Here is a 26109-nt window from a genome sequence, read left to right on the forward strand (position 1 = left end):
GGGCTGAAGAGGCAGCTCTGTCCAGAGGGGGCTGAAGAGGCAGCTCTTGTTTCTTTGTTGAGCATTCCCTAATGCAGCCTGCAGGTGCAAGTGCAGGTGCAGGTGGGCACCACGTCTGAATCTCTATCAACCTAGTTAACACCATTCGCTCTGCCCTAGAAGTTCTCCAAGACCCTGCAGCACCCAACTTGCAGGCCAACCCTAGCCGCTTTCAGTGGCTTTTCCATACAAACAGCCTATCTAGGCTTGTGCTACAAACTTTCCCAAAATCTGTCAAAGGTTCACAAACTTCAAACAAGTAGCAGTGGGCATCAGCATGTCTTGTACCTCTTGCTAAGCAGCCCCAAGCCCAGCACTAGTGACAGCCAGCTTGCTCTGCAACTTAGCTTCTCCCAGGTGCCTCTAAGCCCAACATAAGTGACAGCCACTTGCAGATCACTCTTTAGTTCTTCCTGGGTGGCCCTGGGCAGGGTATAGGCAGCAGTTGATCTTGCCCTGAACCAGAGCCCCTCCCAAGAGGCCCCAGAACCGATACACTTGGTGGCCAACCTTAGACCACACCAGAGCATCACCTAACCACCTCCACAAATGACACACAAAAAGGGAGAATTTGGCAGGCACCAGAGCCCCGCTAAAGCTGATCCTGCACCGTGGGGGTCAGCCCCTGCACAACAGCTCCTCCATGATAGCCATTCCTCATAGCCAATCAGTCTGAGGGTCAATCTCCCCACTGATGTGCCAATAGCAACCAAGGCTTAACTACAACAGGAAGTCACACACAACCGACACAAGAGCCACAGCTGGAACACTCAGCTTAGGTGACCAAGGAAGACTGTGCCACTGGGCCCCACAGAACACCTACTACATAAGGCCACTCTATCAAGACTGAGAGACATAGCAGCTCTACCTAATACATGGAAACAAACATGGGAGGCAGCTAAAATGGGGAGACTAAAAAGCATGTTCCAAATGAAAGAACAGAGCAAAGCTCCAAGAATAAATAACTAAACAAAATGGAGACAAGCAATCTATCAGATGCAGCATTCAAAACACTGTTTATAAAGATGGTCAATGAACTTAGAGAGGAAGAGTAGATGAACTCAGTGAGAATTTCACAAAGAGATAGAAAATATAAAAATGGAAATAGAAAACATAAAAAGGAACCAGTCAGATATGAAGAATACAATAACTGAAATGAAGAATACATTAGAGGGAACCAATAGTAGATCAGATGAAGCAGAGGATCGAATCAGGGATTTGAAAGACAAGATATAGTGGAAAACTTCTCTAATCTGGTGAAGAAAATAGACATAGAAGCCCACAAAGCATATAGAGTCTCAAACATGATGAACCCGAAGAGGCCTACACCAAGATACATGATAATTAAAATTCCCAGTTAAAGACAAAGTAAGAATCATAAAAACACAAAAGAGAAGTGGTTAGTTACCTACCAGGGAGCTCCCATTAACTGTTAGCTGATTTCTCAACAGAAACTATACAGGCCAGAAGAGACTGGCACAAAATATTCAAAGTGATGAAAAGCAAGGACCTACAATCAAGTACTCTACCCAGCAAAGCCATCATTTAGAATTGAAGGATAGATAAATTGCTTCTCAGGCAGAAACGAGTGAAAGGAGTTCACCACCAGCAAATCAGTATTATAAGAAATGTTAGAGGAACTTCTGTAAGAAGAAAAAGAAAAAAATATTAAAAATATGAATAATAAAATAGCAATAACTACATATCTAACAATAATCACTTTAAATGTAAATGGATTAAATGTTCCAATCAAAAGACACAGTTTGGCTGAATGGATAAGACAACAAGACTCATACATATGCTACCTACAAGAGACCCACTTTGGATCAAAAGACACACACAGACTGAAAGTAAAGGGATAGAAAATGATATTTTATAAAAATGCAAATGAAAAAATTTGGGATAGCAATATTTACATCAGAAAAAATAGACTTTAAAATAAAGACTATAACGAGAGATAAGAAAGACTAGGCAATTGCACTTCTGGGTATTTACCCCAAACCTTGAACACTAATCAAAAAGACACATGCATCTCTATGTTCATTGCAGCATCATTTACAATAGCCAAGATAAAGAAGCAATCTAAGTGTCTATCAATAGACGAATCAAGAAGAATAAGTGCTTTATATATACAATGGATGTTACTCAGCCATAATAAAGAAAGAAATCTTGCCATCTGCAACAACATGAGTGGACCTAGTAGGTATTATGCTGAGTGAAATAAGTCAGACAGAGAAAGATAATACAATATGATTTCACTTATATGTGGAATCTAAAAAACAAAATATATAAACAAACAAAACAGTAACAAACTGGTAGATACAGAGAAATTGGGGGGATAGATGAAAAGGGGGAAGGGATTAAGTTGTGCAAGTTACCGTTTATAAAAACAGTCACAGAGATGTAAAGTACAGCATAGGGAATATAGACAATAGTACTGTAATAACTATGTATGGTGTCAGATGGGTACTAGACTTATCAGGACGACCACATTGTAAGTTATACAAATGTCTAATCACTATGTTGTACACCTGAAACAAAAATAATATTGCATGTCAACTGTAATTAAAAAATAAAAATATATAAAATAAAAAATAAAATAAATAAAAATCTGACATGGATTTTATTTTATTTTTTAATGTAAAGGTCAGATTCATTTGAACTGCTATAACTAAATGTTTTCCTAAATTGATTCTATCTTTTACTGGCTTATAGTTTAGTTTTTAATATTAAAAATCAAAAGCTTTACTCAGTCCCACCTATATTACCGTTGGCCCTATGGCCTCTGTTTTGTATAGTAGTTCTCCCTTATCTGTGCATAATACTTCCAAGACTCCCAGTGGATGCCTACAACAACAGATCCAACCAAACTTTCACATTTTCATTTAAAAAACACTTTACAGCTTCTTTTTGGCATATTTGAATTTTTAGCATCATTACTCTTGCGCTTTGGGGCCATTATAAGTAAAATAAGGATTACTTGAACACAAGCACTGTGATGCTGTGACAGTTGATCTGATAACCAAGAAGGCTGCTAAATGACTGAGGGGCAGGGAGCTTATACAACGTAGAGACACTGGACAAAGGGATGATTTACGATGTGGGTGGGAAAGCTAATGGTGTGAGATTTCATCATGCTGCTCAGAAGGGTGTGCAATTTACAACTCATGAATTGTTTATTTCTGGAACTTTCAGTCTAATATTTTTGGACCATGGTTGATCACGAGTAATTGAAACTGCAGAAAGTGAAACCATAGATAAGGGGGGATGACTGTATATTACATTTTCTCTACATAGGTATTTGAGACATTAAGTAATTATTGATCACCTACTCAGCCCTTACTTTCTACCAATGTTATTGGTCCCTTAAATAGTACTGACCTTTGGACTTCTTTGACCTTGGTTCTTAAAGAATAAGAAGCAGTGCATGATAGTATGAGAGAAAAGGATAAAAATGAAGTCAGGGCTGACTTTCTGCCATATGTAGAAGCTATAATTTGGTGCATTACAAGGTACTTTAAGACTGATTGGGTGGCCTTAAAAGGCTTTCACTTAAAGCAGTATTTCCAGGATTTATCATGGGTATAACTGGTGATACTAAAGATGACTTTAGGCATAAATGGCCATAGAATTAAATAACATTGACTCAAATCTCAACTTTATTTCTGGTTACCCAAGTGTACATTTAGTGTTTTTATACCTTTACTATGCCTAAAACCCACTGATTTCACTTGTCAACATAGGGAGAGCAGGACTTGGGCATGAAACCGTCATAGTTAATGGTATCTATATAGAACGTAACTTTTTTTCACAGTATTTATTTTTATGGTTACTTCAATAAATGAGTGATCTTATCCTCTTTTATGATATATTATAATATTTCTTTTTAAAAACTAAATTTAACTTAAAATTTGGATTTTAAAAAATAAGGAACTAGTAGTAGGTAGAGTAAAGGATATGAAAAACTCAAAAGTGGTACAGAAGTGAATGAAATTTTAGACACACTTTCCTTTTGTCAACTCTTTTTCCACTAGTAGGCTGCTAAAACAATAAGAGTTTTGAGGACATTTTGAAGGTTGGTAAGTGACTCTTCTGAATTTAGCAAATACATTTTATTTCAACCTTAATCACCTAGAAGAATATAAAGTGTAATTCTTTAAAATCTTACAGAAGTCTCACTAGAGGTAAGATAAATGCCAAGAACGTAGGAAATGACCCCAAAATTCTTCCCAGATTTTAAAATGACTCTATAGCAAAAAAAAAAATTATAAATCCAAATTTATCCAGCATTCAGCACCACTGAGGTCACAAAAGATCAGAGACATGTTTACAGATAGTAATAAAGCATAAGGAATAATGATTTACCAACAAATTTAAACCCAGAAATTTTATTTCAATATAAAATTTCAATAGTAGATCATATGTTCAATATAAATTCAACCCAAGTTTTTACTTTCTATTTTTAGCCTTTGGTAATTCTATTTACAATGATAGAGTAATTGTAGTATTTTGAAGATTCTGGTTATTCAAAAAATTTACTTATATTTAGCATTTAATAAATATTTAATAAAGGCCTGTTAGGTGTCACACTCATAAGTGGAAGATACACGGATAAATGTTAATGCTACCCTAATATTTAATTCTGATTGCTCGAAAATGTATCATTCTGGTACATTTTACATAATGATTCTAACCTAATAAAAATGTTTAATTTTACAGAGTACCATATTCCTTGGGTATTTTCGATAAAATAAACTAATTATATATTGATAATAATGAGAGATTATATCAGTTGGTTTCTCTTACTATCTCTGTTATTCTGTCAAGAAAGTAAATTTAATTGTTCAGGCCTGAATTTGTCTTCAAAACCAGAAAAAAATCAGTTTCCAAATAAATGTCAACTGTGATTCAATGGCAACCTTCCCACTTAGAAAATACTTTATTGCTTAATACTGGTGATAGCTCATAGTTAAGTAATTATTGAAGTACTTATTCTATAGCTCCAGAATCTATTTGTTCTGATTATCTATCTTGCCATATTTGTGAAGCAAATAATTTACAGCCCATTCTGTCTGGAATAATTTGCCATAGAACAAATTTATGATTATCTTCTGCTCAGCAACTTTGAATCTAGTAAACAACATTTAATAAACTAAGAAAATAGTTTTATATAACTCAGAGGTCACCTGGATCTCTCTATTCTTTAATATAAAAACATGTTCAAATTGAAGACATTCTCTGCTTTGGGGAAGAGCCCAATCAATGCACCACAATTCTGCAAATCCTTTGTGGCCGAAGGAAGATTAAGTTCTCATGCTCACCCTTCTTTCCAACTTCTGCATCCTTCACATCTTGTACTTCATTTGATATTTTGCAACATTAAACTTTGCATTGGCCACAACCAAAATTAGTTCACCTTTCCTTCATGCATTCTCAGAAAGATCCACTTAACTAAGTCTTGATGGGTATTTGTAGACTTCGTGTATAGAAGCTGACTATGCTGAAGGAAGGAAGGTTTTACATCAGAGTGATGGAAAGTTAAGGATGAGTTTTGGATATCTTTGTTGTTAAAAGTCCTTTTTTCTTGGCCTTTTCTCTTCTCTTTACCCCCACATCTTCTGCTCTCTCATCCTCAGGGGTAAAAAATAAGAAATTATTTCCATTTTCTTGGGCAGAGCAATTCAGTTCTCTTTAGCTCTTTCTCGTGTCCTTACAGTCTGGACATCTTTTTGAATCTAAAAATCACCTTTATCAAGGATACGCCTGACCATGTGTTCTTAGATATGAACAAATTTTCCATCCTAGTCATCATCTTGGCGTTTGGACAGGATTTCGAATTGATTCATTCTTCTGGTTAAAATTGGACAATATCATACGAGAAGGTACTACTTTTAAATAATGAGACAAATTTGAATTGATAGAGAAGTAAGAGTAAACAGTTTACTTCTTGCTCTTTTTCCTTTAAATATGGATTTTCTGATTTCTCCCCCTGTCAGCAGAGCTGATACTTCCCAAACAGACTTTGAGAGCATATTCTGCAAATGTGTCTGTTGCCTACCATTAAGTACAAAAATCTGTTGAAATGTACAGTGTAAGCGCTTTCTGTTTCCAAAGGCTGCATCTGTCCCACAACATGAAGAGTTATTTTAAAATGCTAGATTTAATTAGCCCACCACAAGTGACTCCTTTGATGGCATCCTAATAAAATTTCAAAATATTTTTAATTCGGAAAACATGCCATATAAAAGTCACTCTCTAAAATCAGCAGATAGACACGACTTCTCTTTCTTGTATAAGTACAGGATGACCTCCTACTGGGCTGGTGGTTCAGAGGAGTTTTTCCATTTCCAATGTGGAGAAACTGTGGGGAAACAGAATCTCAGTAAGCACTTAGAATTGTGATATACTGAAACAAAAGGACTATAAATGCTCTGCTCTGTAAATCTTTGCTTGTTTGTTTCTAATTAAAAAGTATGAATCACTGCTGTTTAAAGAGTACCCCTAACTATTTGCAAAGAATAGAGGAGACAAGATATCAACTTCTGATTCAGTTTGTGATGCTAGATAAAGCTTTCAGTCAAATTAACAAAATTGTGCTGTTATTAATATACTAAGATCCACAAGAAAGTGGACCCCCAATTTTTTTAATAGAAATATCTCATTTATATGAAAATTATTGTGAACTCCTTTCCCAGTAAGATATTAATTGCATGTACATATATAAAAACAGAATGCTTCTAAATATTTCACAATTTAAAAAATTTTGTATTTTATTAATCACAATAGAAGCTATACATACTTAAAAATTGTAGTATATATGTGTGAATTTTTTTTCAATATACAGATGATATTGAGTGCGAATACAGATTCAATGACCCCTGGTAAAACTCTGCAGATCCCAATAGTACCATGTCCACAGCATAGTAACAACCATGGGTCTATGTCACTGCAACATGTAAAATCTCTACTATGTAAAACCAACTTCTAAGTTTTCATTTTTTTATCCTGCAATCTTTTCATTCTCCTACTATAATCATAGTTTCTTGGGTAAAATGGTATAAGGATGTTAGGAAAAGAGAATAATGAAAATAATTTATAAAATCTGGTAAAGTGATTATCAAAGTTAGGACATAAATGGGAGAATCAGGTTATGATTTAGGGAGAAGGTAATTTTTTTTTTCAGAAAGACTTTACTAGCTTAAACCTACTGATTGTGTTGGACATGGCCCTGTAAGTAGTTAATCAAATATTTAAGGACAGTATAAGCAAGAAACATAAATTTATCTGGCCTAATGGTAGAACTCTAAATGTAATACATTTAATTGAGTTTTTAATCAGATAAATTTAAGTGTAACCTAGGTGTTAGTTGCACCTCTCACCTTCCTGTATGTATTAATCTGTTGATCTGCACAAAAACCCTCTAGGGTAGGTTTCTATAATATTGAAAACTGAGGCTAAAGAGTTTAGGCATTTTGCATAAGGTCACATGGCTGGTAAATGGTGGGCATGGACTAAAATTGGGCAACATGGTCCCAGAGCCCTGCTGTTATCCATTGTCTACACTACATTGCCCCTTGCTTTAATCCTTGCTCAGAGATTATTTTAATTTATTTAGTGTACTTCTTGCATTCAAAGAGGTAATTAATATATATATTAAAAATAATTTAGTGCAAATGAAATAAGAGGGCAAAATAGTTTTTTTATATGATCAAAGTAAAGTAATTGATGATTTTGCTATAAAAGTGAGACTAAACAATAAATTTATTTACCTTATCGCTGTTGCTTTACTGCCCCCAAAAAAGGTAAAAATTTTTTTGCACATTGTCCTAAATCTAGGACAAGTAACAAGTGAAGTGATAAGGAAACTAAAGACGTTATATCTTAGAAAAACCTTAATAAATTTTTGAGTCATTTGATATTTTAATAAAGTTGACATTTTTAATTTTTAATTTTTAATAAAATTGTTTCACGTTAATGTTCTAAAGATGGATAAGATAAAATAAAATTTTGAGCTAAAAGATTTTGGGGTTTTTTTGTTTTATTTAATAATCCCCGATGGTGAGATATTTGGTCAACCAAAAATTCAGGAAGTACAACTATGATGAATGCTTTTTACTTTCTACTTTCCATACCTTAATTAGTTACATTTATTTTCATAACAATTAGCAATAATATAAGAGAAAAAAGGTACTCTAAAGTCATTGGAATACTAAAGTAGTAGTATAATACTGCAACCACAAACATGCATTGTAGTCCTAAGATTCTAGCCAATGTAGAAGAAAAGAACTTTAAAGATGAGATTGAAACATCTGAGCTTAAACAAGGCTCTACACCTTCAAACTCTGCATCTTGACAAGTCACGATCAGTCACCACATCCTCCATTTCTTCATCTATAAAATGGAGATAACAGTAGTGTTTGTCCAATGGTTTTATAAAATTATTAAAATCAAATTATATAAATGAAAGCAATTATTGTTACACATGCTTGTGTTCCTGAAATGTCCATCATTTAAAGATTTTTTTCCCTTCAAATAATCATTTTTAGGGCAAGAAAATATTATCTTTAAATTTTTAGAAGATAGAAATCACTTTTTGTTCTTTTACTTTAACCTTTAGTAACTAAAAGTATAGTCTTTCAATTTATACAAATTCAACAGAATTTTAAATCACCTAGATAACTTTTCTTTACATTTAGAGAAGACAAAAATAAGAGTAGATGAAATGGTATATAAGGCATCTCAAATTCAGCCAAATATCATTTTCTAGCTTCAAATGAAATACTGTAGACTATTTTTAGAAACTCAGTTGTCACTAATTAAACATAGACATGAACACACACACATACACACACATTGGTGGGAGGGAGTTGACTAGCTTATTGGATAAGGGCTCTATTTGTTTACATAGGAATTAATTTATTTATACAAATACTTCATCTTACTACGCTTGCTCTTCTAAGTTGAAAGAAAATTCCAAAACAAAGTATTCCAAATGTCTATTTCAAACTTCATCTTTTATATTTTCTCTATTTCTGAGTAAACCAATACCCTAAATGGAAATACATTTAGTCTAGGTAACATTATCAGATTTTTTGTCCCCTGAAATACAAAATTCCCTTTAGGGCTCAAATTTCCCCCAGGTAACAAGTTAACCTCCATAAAGCCATTGTGCTAAAGTACAAGCCTTCTCTTGGTATATAGAAAGGTAACTTATACTTTATTAATTTGTCATAATGAATATTTACATTACCATTAATCTTAAAGGTAATACAATTCTATAGTTGAAGAGATGTGGTTCAACACTTTTAATAGAGAAGAAACTGAGGCTTACAGAGGTAAAGTGGCTCACACAAAGTTACATAGTTAGATCCTGTCAGAATTACCAAGTCTATGTCTTCCTTCTACCTCCCATTACGATAAAAAGTATCTGTTGAAACCCTCGCTGTTTCTGAAGAAATGCTCAGGAGAGCCTTCAATTAAGACCCAAGTGGCTGCCTTCTAAGTTCAGGGGAAAGCTGGAGCGCCATTAGAGAGATAATAGGACTGCACTCTCCTCTGTTACCAGTGCCCCTATGGTGAACTCAGAGAAGGAAGAGAGCAGTGTTGTTTCTCCCAGGACTGAGATGACACCCAAACTGATTTCCTTCCTGAAGGCATGAGATGGGCCCAAGAGACTTGCTTTTAAAGATTTCTGGTACCTACAAGAATGTGTAAAACCTAAGCATTTTGAAAGATACTTTTTGAGCTACAGAACCCTAGTTCCTTTCTGGAGTCAGAGCATGGTGGAAGGGATCATGGGACAATTGTCCAAGAACCCAGGAGTATGGCTAGGTTATATCTTTTTTCTCTACTCTCACCTCTATACATATTAAATACAATCTTTGCCTCTTTACACCTCGTGGAATTGAATCTCCTCAATCAAATTTAGTACAGTATACAAAAAGTTCGTTATCATAGAGTCCGCGATTTAAAAATATCTCATTAGTATGAAACATTTTTAAAGAATCAGTTTTTTTGTGAAGGAAAAGTAACTGCATTGCCATGTAATTTCAAACCCAACACCTGGGCAAGTGGAGGAATTTGCTTTGTATACCTCCATCCATTTGTCAGCAAAACACCTCAAATTCTCAGGTTCGTTTTGCAGATATTGTTTTCTGTTTTAAAAAACTCACCAATGTAATGCTGCCTTCCTGTTTCCTAGAGGGACCAGGTGGCTGAGACACCTGTCCACACTCTGAGACTGCCAGGCTTGGCGCTCCCTCCACACCTCACAGATGGCTGGCAACCTGAGGAGATTCCTCTTTTGGGAGCAAATTTCTCCCACTGATCTGAATCTTTTTCTCTCTGTGAGAAATGAGATTTTCTTCTCACTTGTCCCCCAAATCCATTCCACCTAGAAAACTCAAATATTCTCAAAACTTTCCTGCTTGCTACAGTATTTCATCAGCCTTAACTGAAAATGTACTTTAAATTTAAAATTATTTTCTCAAGAGCTGCCACCAGCTCTGATGTTTTTGTTGAAAATGAGGCTTTCCTGTTTTTGTCTCCCAAAAGATTCTGCTTATAGTGTTTAATATCATCATCAATGTCCTCTTATAGGCCTTATATTATGTGGCCTCTGTTTCATTTGACACTATTGACTTTCCCTTTTTATTTGAATAGCCTTTCTTTTCTCTTATGAAACATTATTTCCTTCTTGTGCTCAATTACCTGATTTCTCTTGAAATCTCTTCCTCCAAGAAAGTGATTCTAATTATTCCGGAACCAGAGAGTGACAATACCTTACTTTGATTTTACTTAACATTGTGTAGAACCAGTTACGTATATGTATAATATTAATTATATAGCATCATTTTATATGCCACCTTAGCATAATCTTATAGTTATTTTGTATATATGTACATATATATATATAGCTTGAGTATCAAAATAAACTCTAAGTTCCTCTATAAAAAACACTTTTTAAATTTTTGTTTATCTCCCATTGAAATAGATTTCTAATAAAAGTTAATTGAAGTAAATAAATTATTGGCTAGTGAGTTACTTATGCTTTCATAGAGGATATTATGAAGTTTTTGAATCAGTGCAAACAGAAGTCATAAAAAATATATCACATAATAGCTGTACTTTTCTTTTAATTGAGAAAATAATTAGCTGCATTTAATTTGGTTGGCAGTAAACCAAAGCGACTTTTGTTATGTCAAAAGAGAAAGATTGCCATTAGCATAAATATGTATTGATATGAAACTGATAATAAAAAAAAGTTGGTGCCTTATTTCTCATGAAGGCTCGGTTTTGATGGGAATATAAAAAGTGGTGTCATATTTTATTTAATTTTATTACATATATATGTATTTTATTTTATGTATGCTTGTTTTATTTTTTACATTTTAATACATACTTTAATGTGTAAGAGAAATTTACAATTTTCAACTTAAACTTTACTAATGATCATTTACTAACAAGATATGTTATCAGTTAAATAAGAATTATAATGCTAGGAATTAGTGACAAATTACTTTGAAAAGGGACTTTCTCACTATTTATAATACTCTGATTTATGCATTGCCATCACACCCAAACTTAAGAAGTGGATCCATGTTCATTGTACACTGTGATGCATAAAAGGATAAGCATCGGCAAATCATCATTAAACAATTGACCATTACTTTATTTCATGGCAAAAATGTGTAAAACTTCTAAAAGCCTGAGGAGATAAGGATATAAAGGAGGTGGCATAAGGACAATATAATTTAGTGGAAATAATAAATATGCTATTGAAATATAGAATTATCTCTTTTAACTTCAATTCTATAGATTAGTTGGCTTAGGTTATGAAATTATTACCTAATAATGGTACTTTGAGGGTACTTTAAGACAATTTTGTATATAATGAAATTATATATTTCTAATGAAATCATTCTTATGTTTCCTTAAATAATTTAAAACATTCTTCTGAAATTTTGTGATAGTTCAGAGAGAAACTTAGCACTGTCTCCATCAGAAGTGCATTTCACATGCCCAAATAGAACGAGAAACAAAACCAGATTTTTCTACATTACACAATAGAGTGCTGAACTGTGGGTCAAGGAAACGTTTTTACTAATTGGCATGATATTTTGAAACTATTTTCAACTCGTATATTTTCTAAGCCATAAAATGTAGAATCGTACTAAGGATATTTTAAAAGTTCTTGACAGGTCTCAAGTTCTAGAATTCTAACTTCTTATATCATTCAGTGTTTGTATTGACCTGGAAGAAGCAGGATCTACCCTTGTTAACAGTGGATTTCTAGTGGACTTTGGACATATTTGGTAGGGGAAAAGATCACTGGAGAGAGAGCTGCTCATTATGAGGATAGATGAAATTCTAAATTTTAGAGACTATTTGTGAATTACTTAAAAATGTAATTACAAAGCATGTTTAAGAATTTTGGAGTAGATGACTTGGTCATCTGAAAACAAGAGAAAATACGATATATGGCTTTCAGTCATAAGCTAAATTCTCAAAGACAAGATATACAAGTTCACAAGAAAGGTTCTATGTGGTGTTTTATATAAAGAGTGGGACTTCACTATCTTGAACTTCAGAGAATGGAGGACTATTTAGGACTATGTAAATGCCTGACTATAAATCTATCATACAATTTCTTTAATTTAAATAATTATTTGATTAAAATTCTAACATTGCTTCATCCTTTCATAGTACAAGAAACTAGTGTCACGGTATGTCTGTGCTCTGTCATCTGAGTATATGGGCATAGAGTGCAATAAGGACAAAATGCCATCTGTTTCTCCTACAACAGCCCAAGAGTAGCACTCACTGGCTTGGCACAAGCAAAGTCACTGGCACAAACAGCACAGGTCTTGTTAAATTTATCTTTAATCACTTTGGAGATAGAGGAAAATTGATACCTCCCATGTCCTGTGAAAATACTTGAGAACGAATCATTTTCTTTAATAGTTTATTATGAAATCAAATCAAATCTAGCAGAAACCTTAGATAATGCAGTAGAAACATAACTGCTTCTTGCATCATGGTTAATAAAACCTTCAACAGTGGTAGTAAGTGGGAATAATTCTTTTCCACCATATCATACATGGGGAATTAGTACAGTCAAAGTTTCTATTTGCAAAATTTTTCAAACTGAGTATATCTCTATTTTTATTTTTCAAATATAGTTTTAGCAGATTGAAATTTTCTTTAAAACTTTAAGTCTAATATGGAAACATTTTATATGTGTGTATGCATATATATATATATATATATATATATATATATATATATGAAAGAATGTTATTTTTTAAGGGAAAAAATGGTGAGTTATTATGTCTGTTTCCTCATTCTAGGTACATAAAGGCAAAACACCTCTCTGCCTAGTTACTCTCTCCCTTTTAGTATTCCACCTTGTCAAGGCGAAGAGCAGATGGAGCTGGAGTATATGGTTTTGCATGGAGCCACTTGCCCATATTATACATGTACTAATTCCCCATGTATAATATGGGCAAGCTGTTTAGCCTATTTGAGCTTCAATGCCCTCATCTGTAAAATTATGCTCCTAAGAGTATGGACATCATTGTGTCTTTGTTGGAGTTAAATGAGATCATCCACAGAAAGAGCTCACATTGAACCTGGCAGATGGTGACACTCAATACTTTTAGGAGTTATTGTTGATCCTTGCCAAAAGAGGACATACTTTGTTGAACAAACAGAACTAATAATGGAGATGTTAACTATGAGTGCTAAGGGATTAAGGTTTAATTTAGGGAGATCAGTGGACAAATGTGTGGAAGGGTACTGAGAAGGAAAAATCTTACAGTACGTTTCAATCTTACCACATCAGTGGTTAGAAATTTGCCTACTTGTAATTTGCCTCAAGTCATTTCCTGGGTGGGAACTCAATGATCTCACCTGATGACTTCAAAAAGGCAGAAAACATTGATCATTTTCCAAGGCTCCCATTGACTTGTTGATAAATTCCCAAGTCCCTGGCTCGGATTTAAGGTCCTCTACAATCTGGCCTCCAGAATTTTATTAAACAACAACTACTGCATCCTTTCATAAGATACTTCAATCCAGCCAAACAGCTGTTTGAAGTCCTCTCAGTTACTTCTCACTTCCCCTCTCCAAAACTTTGCTCATGCCCTCTCCTCTCCCTGTGTGAATATACTACTTACTCTTCAAGCTCCAGCTTCTGTGTCAACTCCCTCATGAAGCATTCCTTACTGCCAGCAAGATGGTCATCTTTTATCTTATACACTCTTGTGAAATTATCTGTCCAGGAGCTTTGAAATTTTTAGCTGGAATCTCAGTAAGAAATATATTTTGCATTGGCACACATTTCATTCAAATACACACACACACACACACACACACACACACACACACACACACCCTTAAACAAAAGCTTCATGAAATTATTTACAATATCATTCTAGTATTCCTATTCTCTTTCATTTGGCAAAAGCTCTAACTATAATCCACTAAACAGATCTAATCACTCTTTAATTGCATCATAACCTGCACTTTGAAAAACATCGGTCTATGCCACCTATACAAAATATACTTTCTTATTTTATGTATATAGGCATTATGCTCCCTACCAGATTAAAAGCTACTCAAGGGTGACACTGTGTGGTACATTATAGAATCTTTTACTGTATCTAATTATGTTATTCATTTTAGTTACCATTTGTAGAAGAAATAAGAAAGGAAGAAAGGAAAGAAAGAATGAGGAAGGAAATAAGAAAAACATCTCTGGAGATCTTGATTATGCTCAAAAGTTAAAGTTGTTACTATTTAGGAAGTCAATGAGTGGGAATCATTCAAGTTATTTATGAGAAAAATTTCCAGTCAATGTGATATATGCTTCATTGAATAACTTTTCAACCTCAATGTAAACTTAGAAATTAGTATCACATCATGGACCTTAGTATGAAAAGAAAGTGAGAATAAAATGATTAATAGAGAAAAGATAACCTCATCCATGTTGTGTTCCTTCCCCCTGAAGAATACTGAGAGTAGTAAGAGGCTTGCCACCAAGGGTGTAAAGTGTATCTCTAGAGGTGAAAAAAGCTTTTGACTTGATTTCTATAAAGCCTGTGAAAAGGCAGTTCTGTCATTTCTGTATGTGCCGAACATGTCTATACGTGCTGAATATATCAAGCAATTTCTGTGTACTGTCTATAAACAAAGTTGGTGCTAAATGATAACACTTTTAGGCACCTCAAAACTATAAAATGAAATTGGAAATAGATCCTATCTCATGGCATCTGAAATGTTGCTTTTCACTGACATGAAAGATTATTGGTTTTTCTCAGTTTCACAAAAGAAAATTTTTTAAATTAACTTTATTTTTATTAACTAGAACTAAAAAAATTAACACATTATATTTTAATGTAATAAAAAGTTACACATTTTAAAGGTTTACAATTAGTTATTTTAATATAGCCAAAGACTTAATATTGAAATTTTACCATTTTTGAAATATAAAATGTACAATTATAATACCCAGACTACATATCTAAATTTTAAAAATATTTTTAGTATTTAAAAAATTTTTCAATTACAGTTGACATCCAATATTTCAAAGAGAAAAATTTAGGGTAAAATTTAAATTTGAGAAGTCATACTACTGACATATATTTGCTGAAATAACATAGCCAGTTTGGGATTTAAATATAATTCTTTGTTATTCAAAATTCATCCTCTCAACTAACATGTTATACTATACTCCATTGACAGTTAGTAACAACATAAAAATAATACCTTCTCTGGACCTGAAAACGTTTTCCAAGTCCTTTGTAGATGTTTGCGTTATTGTTTTTTGATCTTCAGTATAACAGTGAGTATACAGAGACAAGACTAACGAAATACAGGATTAAAAAGATTATATAAATGTTAATAAACTATCATAATAGTATATAAAACAAATCTTTTCATAGATCACTGAGAATTAAGTCCTACATCATCACTTTGAAAAAGTAATAATAATATTTCAATGAAAGTTTTAAGGATTATTAAATATTGAATTTCTACTGCCAAAAAAGAATTATTAAAAATAAATATATAAGATAGATCACAATATATTGACTTCATTTTTGTGTTTTTGACTGTTACAATTTAAAGAAGTAAATCATTTGAAAATGCAGATTTATGGTGGCTTCATACCCAAAATTTAGGCATGTTACAATTGTTCAATTTCTTTAAAATTTATTGTCTTTCTTTGGAACATAAATATATGTATGTATTTGGAGGTATATTTATTATATCATATATTATATATGTATATATAGATATATGTATATATATACATATCATATATATGTATATTGAAAATATTTAGTAAAACATCTACTGTTCAGAGAGTGTCTATTTCATCTGGCAATGTTAGTTTAGCTGGCTTAAGAATATTGTTAAATTTCAAATTTACACATTTATTCCTCTAGTTTTGTCAGATATTATTTTGTTTCAAAACCTCAGACTACTCCTGCCAGCCATCTTGAAAATTCATGCCATTGGTGAGAAGCACATGGTGTTAGTGAATGAATATTAAACTTAAAGCTGAATTTATGCTAATTAGAAAAATTCATTCCAAATTCATGCCCTACTGACTGGGTTAACATCAGTATATATACAGTTTACTTTATTTAAATATAATAGTCTGTTGAACAGCAAAATAAATGTAAATTTTAATGCAACTACTTTAATACAATTCTCTTATTTCAGATATTGAAAATGGAACCATTCCTGTATTATCATCAGTCACGATTTCTGCAACAAAAACGTCTGTAATAACACCAAGGACAGCGGCATCACCAAATCCTACAAAAGCAATAACTGGAATATTTCTCGAAGGTAGGATTAATTCAGTGAAATTTACTCTAACTTTAATAAGTAAAATTAGTAGCACCTAAGTAATTTAATCACAGAAAAATAATTGGAGATTATATATTTATTTTTATAAAGTTCTGTTCTATTTCACTCTTTTAAACTTCTGTTACTTTGGGTTGAATGCCAAACTCTGAGACCTCAGTGAGCTTCTTTGATAATATCTCCTTGTATCACTTCCTATTTGAGAATTATCCTATTGTTAATATTATATACACAAAGTTTATTTTTAGAGGAGAAAAAAAAATTACCATTTCCTAAGTCATAAAAATATCTTTCTAAATATTCCAGTTCTTCATTTAAGCAGCACAGCTGACATGGTGAAACTGTATTTATAACAAACTGATTTCATTAGTTGTATTAGGCAGATAATAGGTTTAATGTGTAGATTTTAGTAGCAATGTCATTGTTATTGTTACTAAACTGAGTGACAACGTATCATTTTTTATAGCTCTAGCTATTAAAGTAGATTATCTTACTATCCATGAAAAGTAAAATGAGCCATCAGGATCATGCAAGTAAAAACTCAAGAGGTTATCAATCCAATGAATACTGCATTGTCCATTCTGCATCACACATAAAATGAGGCATTATCATTAAGGTCCAGTAATCAAATGAACAGGTGAAATAGTAATTATTTGTTGATCGCCTGTGAGCAGAAACCCTGGCTAGAATGCTAAGGTCACCAAAAGACCTGAAAAACATATACTCTAATGAACAGATGACTGACAATCCCACATCTGTCTTTCTTGCCTCTTTATTTTCGTTTATCTTTTATTCTAAGACCAAGTTCAAACACATGCTGAAGACTGATGAGGGCTATCTTGCTGGGCTTGAATGGGGTGATGATTCTCAGAGAAAAAATGTATTATGAATAAAGTTCATTATATCTGAAATGTTTAATTTTAAGGTAAAACCAAACCAATTCTCCTAGAACTTTTCTATCAAGCCAAAAGGAAACATTACACAATGATGGCAGCACTTCGTTTTATTCCCAGACTGTGGTACAACCTTTATGTTCATCCAAGGGAAACTCCAAGGACATAATCAGGCCTCCAGCCAACTCCTGCACACTGTATTTTTATTTTATTTTTAAAAATTGTCTCAGTTCTATGTTTCCAGAATTTAAGCTTCTCTCTCTCTCTCTCTCTCTCCCTCTCTTTTTCCCCATCTCTCTCCATTGCCACCTGAGATCTTGGCATAAAATTGCACTAATCTGGTAAGAGCATATTATTTTTTAAACAATGCTCCAAAATAACACTATTTAGATTGTATAATATCATCAGAAAAGTGGAAAATGTGCGACTAGGATGGGAGTTCTTAGAGCAATATAGTCATGGCTTTAAGTGATGGATACAGTTTTGCCCAGAGCAAGGCTTGTTTTCGGAGGTTTATCCAATTGGAGAGATGGGACTTGATCTCTTCCTAGATATTTAAATGACCACCTATTTTTTCAAAGTCCAATGGCCAAATCAACATTTGGCAGACATTGAATATCATCATCATAAAATGAAATTCCAGGATACAAAAATAAACCCAAAATTTCATTCCTAAAAGGTAATTATTTTTCAGCTCGATTTTTAAAACATTTAATAGTCAAACTCTTTTAATGCAATGAATTACAATGCAGGGAAAAAATTTCTTGGCATTGATACTAAACATTTCTGATACTAAATAGATGTTCAATTTTAACTGAGGTCAGTAGAAAAGCCATATATTTTGACCATGTCTTCCATATCTGCTGTGGTGATGCTTAAGATGCACTTTCTATCTAGAAACTAAGATGAAGCTATAAAGAACAAACCTTTAGAAGGCATTTTTGTTCTTGTATTATTAATGGGAAAAAATAGGTTTGGGCAGATCATTTTTTTCCCATATCTTTCGTTTTTAATCAATTGTCTTTATATTCCTTCAATTGGAACTGAAGATAAATTACCTGAGATTCTTTATACATGATTTTTGCTTTTTCCTTTTTATAGAATTTCAAAGTGGTAAAGTTGACATTTTGTTTATAGTTTATTCTCACAAGATGATATGTTTACAAATTGACGTTTTCTTGAAACTCTTGTGTCTTAAATGTATTTAAACACAGTTCTAAAGGTTATTTTGGGAAACATTATAAACAATAGTTTACTAAACAATTTTAGAAATGGTAGAATTATATTCCAATAATTTAATCTTTTATGAACATATGTTGACTCAAAATGATATTATATCTCTAAAGATATATAGCTATAGTATTTTCTTAATGTTCATATTAAATTCAGTCTATTTCTTTTATTAACCACTTTAAAGTATTTAATCATTGTTGTGCACATAAAATTAACAAAAATCACAATTCTCATTAGTTTCTACATTTTAATTTTGCAATAATAAGGATGCATTCACAGTCAGAATTTTAACACATTTAGCACATAGAACTTTACTACAAGTTATATGTAGAATCCTTACCCACATTTGAAAGTGAATATTTATACATTAATAAGTCTAAAATAAATTGTGTCCTGTTTATGTTATAGATATTGTTATACCGATTCGATATGATGATCATCAGCATGATCACAAGATCACTGTTCAAGAAAACCAGAAATGTATAGCCATTTAGCACTTCAGTTTTCCAAAGACCAGGCTGAAATGGAACCCAAATAGATTTGGGTTGAATACTTGGGTTGAAGTTCAACTTTGTTACATCTATTCTCTCGATCAATCATGAAGTCAGGATAGGTATAAAAGAAAAGGATCAAGGGCTTTCAGAAACTCAAAGATTATACACATTTGACATTTTTTCCTATTTATATTATTACCATTATATGTGTCCTAATTATGTCCCGTAATCATCTCTATGTCTTGAATTTTCAACCAGTACATGAGTCATATGCCAGAAAAACATAATGGCAAGGTGATTGTAAATTCAATTCAGCCTATTACTGGTACCAAGAGACCCAGAATAGGGATAAAGTGAAAACAAAAGCACCACATCTGGCTGGAGGAATGCTTCATTTATATTATTACATTTTCATTTTATGATGTAGGCATCATAAGAATGAACAACACAAAATTCTTTCTAGAAATAATATTCTCTTTTCTGGTTTCTTCTTTTAAAATATAACCACATATGGGTGAAGAAAACTTAGAAAGTCTTCAGTGCTTTGGTACACTCCACATTATAACTCACTTAATCTGCCTATGACGGCCACAGGCCATTGTTGTAATAACCTATATCTCCTAATATGCAGTGAGAATAGAGGAGTGAGCAGTAGCTAAAACCTTCACCATCTACTTAGATATGTTTGTCCTCAGTGATCCTGCAAAAGTCTTATTTTCTTGTGGTTCCTTCGTATCTTTTGATTCACATTTCCAGCCAGCTTACCCTTGAAAACTCTCCTCTGAACTAGGGTTTTAAAACATTAGAGAAACTGATAGAGCCCAATAGTTTCTCCTCCAAATACAGCATGCATATATAAGAATCAAGATGTTATGTATGTCACATTTTAAAAATGGGATCTGTGCCCTAATCACAAAGGGACATTCTAATGCATTTTAAGAAAAAAGAGAACGCTGACTATTATAGGTATATAACTGGTAAGTCGTGCTCACTTCTTAAAGCCTATCTTTGTTCTTTTGTTGGTCCCCGGTCTTTTATGAATTGCACCTCATCTGAAACAACATTAACTACATGCAAACTATCTGCCAGGAATTATTTCTGATACTATTCAGACTGAAAAGATGACTAAGAGTTAGATACTGCTCTCTAGAGTTTAAGAAAAGGCATTATACAGAATAGGGACTCTTTAATGGACAAATTAATTAATGACAGGAGACTGCAAGTTTATTTTTGATTTATGTTTGTTTGGAAGTTTGAATGTAATAACTAAATTAACAAAATGAAATGTGATTCTGGAAAAAAAATAAAATGATTCCAAATCATTTGTTTTCACAATAGTTTTTTTTTTGCAATATTTAGCTTTCAAAATAATATATTTTTTTAAGATACAGAAGTAAAAATCTGAAATAAAAATTTGTTTTTTGGGCCCTATGACAACAGTATATGTATGTCTGTGCCTGTACATGTGTGCACGTGTTTTCATTGGGTCACCCAAGTATTCAATACTTTGTACAAAAGGAGCTGGAAAATTGACAAATTAAACATAGACAAAGGCTTACCCAGAGCTTCTATAGAGGGATTACAGTCTGCCCCCAGATTTGACTTACTTTTATTTATTCCTTGGTACATGAGATGAAATTGTGATTAATAATAATGTCATCTGTTTTATCCTACCAGAAACAACCAACAAGAAGTCCTTACAAACATCTCTGCTGCCAGCACTTTCTTCATTAACCACTACAGTTAAAGGTGAAGAGTGAGTGACGATGTGTTTTGCCACCCTTTTTCTTTTATATGTAATTTGCATACCATAATAGTCACCCTTTTAAAGTAGATAATTCAGTGGTTTTTAGTATGTTCACAAGATTGTGCAATCACCGCTACCAGATTCCAGAACATATGCATGTCCCAAAAAAGAAACATTATCTGTCACTAATCACTTCCCATTCTGCCCCTCTAGCCCCTGGCAGCCACTAAACTACTTCCTATTTCTATGGGTTTACCTCTTCTAGAAATTTCATATAAGCGGAATCATACAACCTATGATCTTTTGTATCTGGCTTTTTTCACTTAGCATAGTGTTCTTAGGTTCATCCATGCCGTAGCAGGTATGTGTAGTTCATTCTTTTCTATGACTGAGTAGCATTTCATTATATGGATCGCTATATTTTGTTTATGCAGTTATTAGTTGATGATCGTTTGGGCTGTTTCTACATTTTAGCTTCTATACATAATGCTGCTAAGGGCATTCTTGTACAAGTTTTGTGTGACCATGTGTTTTTATTTCTCTTGGGCATATATACCTTGAAGTGCTGAATCACATTAGATAACTCTGTTTAACTTTCTGAGGAACCGATTTCTGAAACTGTTGCACTATATTACATTCCTACCAGAAATGTAAGAGGGTACAAATTCTCCACTTTCTAGCAATTACTGGTTGTCTTTTTCATTGTAGTCATTCTAGAGAGTGTGCAGTGGTATTATTGTGGTTTTGATTTACATTTTCCTAATGACCAATGATATCGAGCATCTTTTCAATGTGCTTGTTAGCCACTGTATATTTTCTATGGAGAAATGTCTATGTAACTCCTTGCCTATTTTTTAAAATTGGACTATTTGTCTTTTAATTATTGAGTTGTAAGAGTTTTTTGTGTATTTTGGACTAGACCCTTATCGGATAGATAATTTGCAAATATTTTCCTCCATTTTGTAAGTATCCTTTGAAGCACTAAACTCTATAATTTTGATAAAATAAAGTTTATCTGTATTTCCTTTTGCCATATAAAGAAGGGAAAACTTTACCTGTATCCATCTTGGGTTTTTAGCTGGGACTTTTTAAATTTAACAAAAAAGACATAAAGACAAAAGAAAAATACTTGATTAATGCATTCAGTATACATCACGTGAGAAACCTACCAAGAAGAGTAACTCGAAGTGGTAGTTTATATACCATCTTCAAAAACAACAAAAAATAATTTTGCACAAAAAAAAGAAAAAGGAGAAAGAAAGACAGTTAAGACTTCTAAGGGCAGCAAACTTAGGGAAGATAAGTATATGAAAGGAAACTAAAAGAGTAAGATTTGTTTGCAAATTCCTCTGGAGCCTTCTCTGAGCTGATCAGAATTTGTCTCCAGTAAAAGCAGAATTTATATCCTGCCTTTAGGCAGAAAGGGAGAAGCTTTTTCTGCATTTGCTGCTTCTTAATTGCCTTCAGTTTAAAATTTTTATGTCAAAGAGCCATATTTTGAGGAGACATATTCTAGTTTTCTGCAGTCATTTGTGTAGTGGGGTCAACTCTAAGAAACCATTGCTCAACTCGAGGTCACAAAGATTTATACTAATGTTTTCTTCTGAGAATTTTATAGCTTTAGCTTTTAGACTTAAATCTTTGATTTTTAAGTTAAATGTATTGGGGTGACATTGGTTAATAGAATTATATAGGTTTCAAATGTACAATTCAATACATCATATGTAAGTCTGATTTTTGTATATAGTACAGGGTAGATGTCTGGCTTCTTTTCTTTTCTCTTTATCTTTTTTCTTTCTTTCTTTTTCTTTTTTGGCATGTAATTATCCAGGTATCCTAACACTAGTTTTTGAAAAGACTGTTCTTTCCTGATTTGAGTCTTCTTGGCACCCTTGATGAAAATCAAAGGGCTAATACTGTACAAGTTTTTTTTCTGGACTCCTAAATCTACTACATTTTTCTACATGTCTACTGCTATACCAGTATTATATACTCTTGATTACCATAGCTTTACATTAAGTTTTGAAATCAGGAAAAGTGAGTCCTCCAACATTGTTCTTCTTTTTCAAGATCGTTTTGACTATTCTGGGTCACTTGAATTTCCATATGAATTTTAGAATCAATTTGTCAATTTCTGCAAAAAGTCTGCTGAGATTGTGATAGGGATTGCATTGAATCTGTAGATCAATTTGGGAATTATTTCCATTTTAAATCTTAATTCTTCCAATCCATGAATATGAGAAGTCTTTCAATTTATTTAGGTCTTCTTTAATTTTCTTTAATAATGGTTATAGTTTTCAGTGTAGAAGACATGCACTTTTTTGTTCAATTTATTCTTAATATTCTATTCATTTTGATGCTATTAAAAACAGAATCATTTTATTAATTTTATTTTTATATTGTTCATTGCTACTATGTAGAAATACAATTTATGTTCATACATTGATATTATATCCTCACCTTGTAGAACTCATTTATCAGTTCTAATATGTTTTGTGTATTTCTTAGAATTTTCTATATACAAGATTAATGTTCCGATAGAGATAGTTTTACTTCTTCCCTTCTAATCTGGATGCCTCCTATTTTATTTTCTTGCCTATTTGCCCTGGCTAGGATGTTCAGTACAATGTTGAATAGAAGTGATGAGAAGGGACATCCTCATTTTATTCCTAATTATAAGGGAATCTTTCTATCTTTAATCATTAAGTATTATGTTATCATGGGTTTTTCATAAATGCCCTTTATCAGGTTGAGGAAATCCTCTTTTATTACTAGTTTGTTGAGCGTTTTATTAGTCAATGGTGTTGGATTTTGTCTTATGCCTTTTCTTAGTATTTTGAGATTATTATATGGTTTTTATTTCTTATTTTATTAATACGGCATATGACCTTGATTTCTGTATGTTGAACTAACCTTACATTCCTGGATAAATCCCACCTGGTCATGGCATGTAATGTTTTTTATATGCTGCTAGATTTGATTTGTATTACTTCATAAATAATTTTTGTGCCTACATTTATAAGACAGATAGCCTTGTAGTTTTCTTTTCTTGTGATGTCTTTATCTGATTTTGGTATCAGGTTAGTACTAGCCTCATAGATGAATTTTTGGAAGAGTTTTTAAAGAATTGGTGGTAGTTATTTTTTGAATTTTCCAGTAAAGCCATCTGGTCCTGGGCTTTTCTTTGTGAAAATTTTGTATTACTATCTCAACTCTTTACTCATTATAGGTCTACTCAGATTTTCTATTTTCTTCTCGATTCAGTTTCCTGGTTGGTGATTTCTAGAAATTGTCCATTTCCTGTAGGTTATCTTATTTGTTGGCATACAACTCTTCAGGCAATACAGAATTGCCTTATAACCCTTTTTATGTCTGTAAAGATGATAGTAACGTCCTCTCTTTCCTTCATAATATTAGTAATCTGAGTTCTCTCCCTTTTTTTAAATCATTCTAACTAAAGTTTTATCAATTTTGTTGATCTTTTCAAAAAATCAACTTTTAATTTTATTGATTTCTCTATTGCTTTTCTATTCTCAATTGTATTTCTTTTCTCTCCAAGCTTTATTATGTCTCCTTCTGCTTCCTTTGGGTTTAGTTTTCTGTTCTATTTCTAAATTTTTAAGTTGGCAGGTTAGTATATTGATTTAAGATCTTTCTTCTTTTTTTAATATAAGTGTTTATACCTAGAAATTTCTCTCTCAGTATTACTTTTGCTACATGCCATAAATTTTAGTATGTTGTGTTTCTATGTTCATCTCAAAGTATTTTCTAATATCCCTATGATATAATCATTAACTTATTGTTTCATTTCTACACATTTATGAATTACTTCTCAAAGTTTTAAAAAATTATTTTTCTTCTTCTGTGTACCTATCAGACATCGCCTCCCTTCAAGCATCTAATTTTAAATTTTAACTTAACTTATAAATAGATGGTACAGAGACTATTCTCAAGTATATTATGAATGTCTTTAGGCAGAGCATAATAACCATGACTTGCAAGTTCTTTGCAACTTTTTCAAAGTACTATTTTTACAGCAGTGCATTTGGCCCTCATCTTAAGGAATATATTAATATTTTTTAAAAAGTGTTTTAAAATTCTTATTTAAATATTATTATTTAAAGATGGAAAAACTAAGTTTCAGAAAGGCTAAATGAGTTAACAAAAAGGACAAAACTTATAATAACAATTAGGAATTTGAAACTCTGTCCTTCAACTTCAAATTTTTCTTTTCATTTAACAAATTCATAATCAAATATTTCTTAATGAATTTGTATTATTATTTTAATTTCAATGATTATACTTGGTTATTAAAATGGAAGACTTTCAGGTACTAACAATGATTATATGGCATTTTTTTCCTCCCTCCATAAAATGGTCACAAAGTTCTGTAATTTTTTGCTTTTTTTTTTGTTGTTTTTGATGTATATTCTTATTTTTTCACTGCTTTCAGGCTTCCCCTTTGGTGAGACTGCCAGCCTATTATGAATGGTTATTTCTTTTAATTTGCTCCTTTAAATGAGAACAACTTACACCACCACCACCACCACCAACAACAACAATTTGTTAGAACTGTGTTTAGAAAGGAGAAAATAAGTCTAGGTGAAAGGCCATGTTCTTGAGCATAGTACAGGAACAGTATTCGCACATGATTTTCTCAATAACAATGGATCTGTTATTTCCACCTACTCTTTATATTCTTCATCTTACTTTTAGTGTGGATAGGCAAGGTTATCATTTTGGAAACTCATTATTAAGTAAGGAAAATATTGTCTAGTTTTTTTTTAATTGGCAGAAACATAGCCACAAAAAATCTTATGAGGAAGTC

General features: G+C 32.5%; 1 protein-coding gene across 3 annotated transcripts in view; it reads left to right on the top strand.

Moving 5' to 3' along the window:
• EMCN (endomucin) overlaps positions 1 to 26109 on the top strand; it is a 98410-nt gene that overhangs the window by 26478 nt on the left and 45823 nt on the right. For all 3 annotated transcript variants that reach the window (XM_023531397.1, XM_011361518.2, XM_011361517.2), the window contains 2 exons: positions 16768 to 16896; positions 21212 to 21283. In XM_023531397.1, the coding sequence (XP_023387165.1) occupies positions 16768 to 16896; positions 21212 to 21283 (201 nt within the window). The remainder of the gene's footprint in view (positions 1 to 16767; positions 16897 to 21211; positions 21284 to 26109) is intronic.

Source organism: Pteropus vampyrus, unplaced genomic scaffold, assembly GCF_000151845.1.
Source record: "Pteropus vampyrus isolate Shadow unplaced genomic scaffold, Pvam_2.0 Scaffold67, whole genome shotgun sequence".
NCBI classification, from domain to species: Eukaryota; Metazoa; Chordata; class Mammalia; order Chiroptera; family Pteropodidae; genus Pteropus; species Pteropus vampyrus.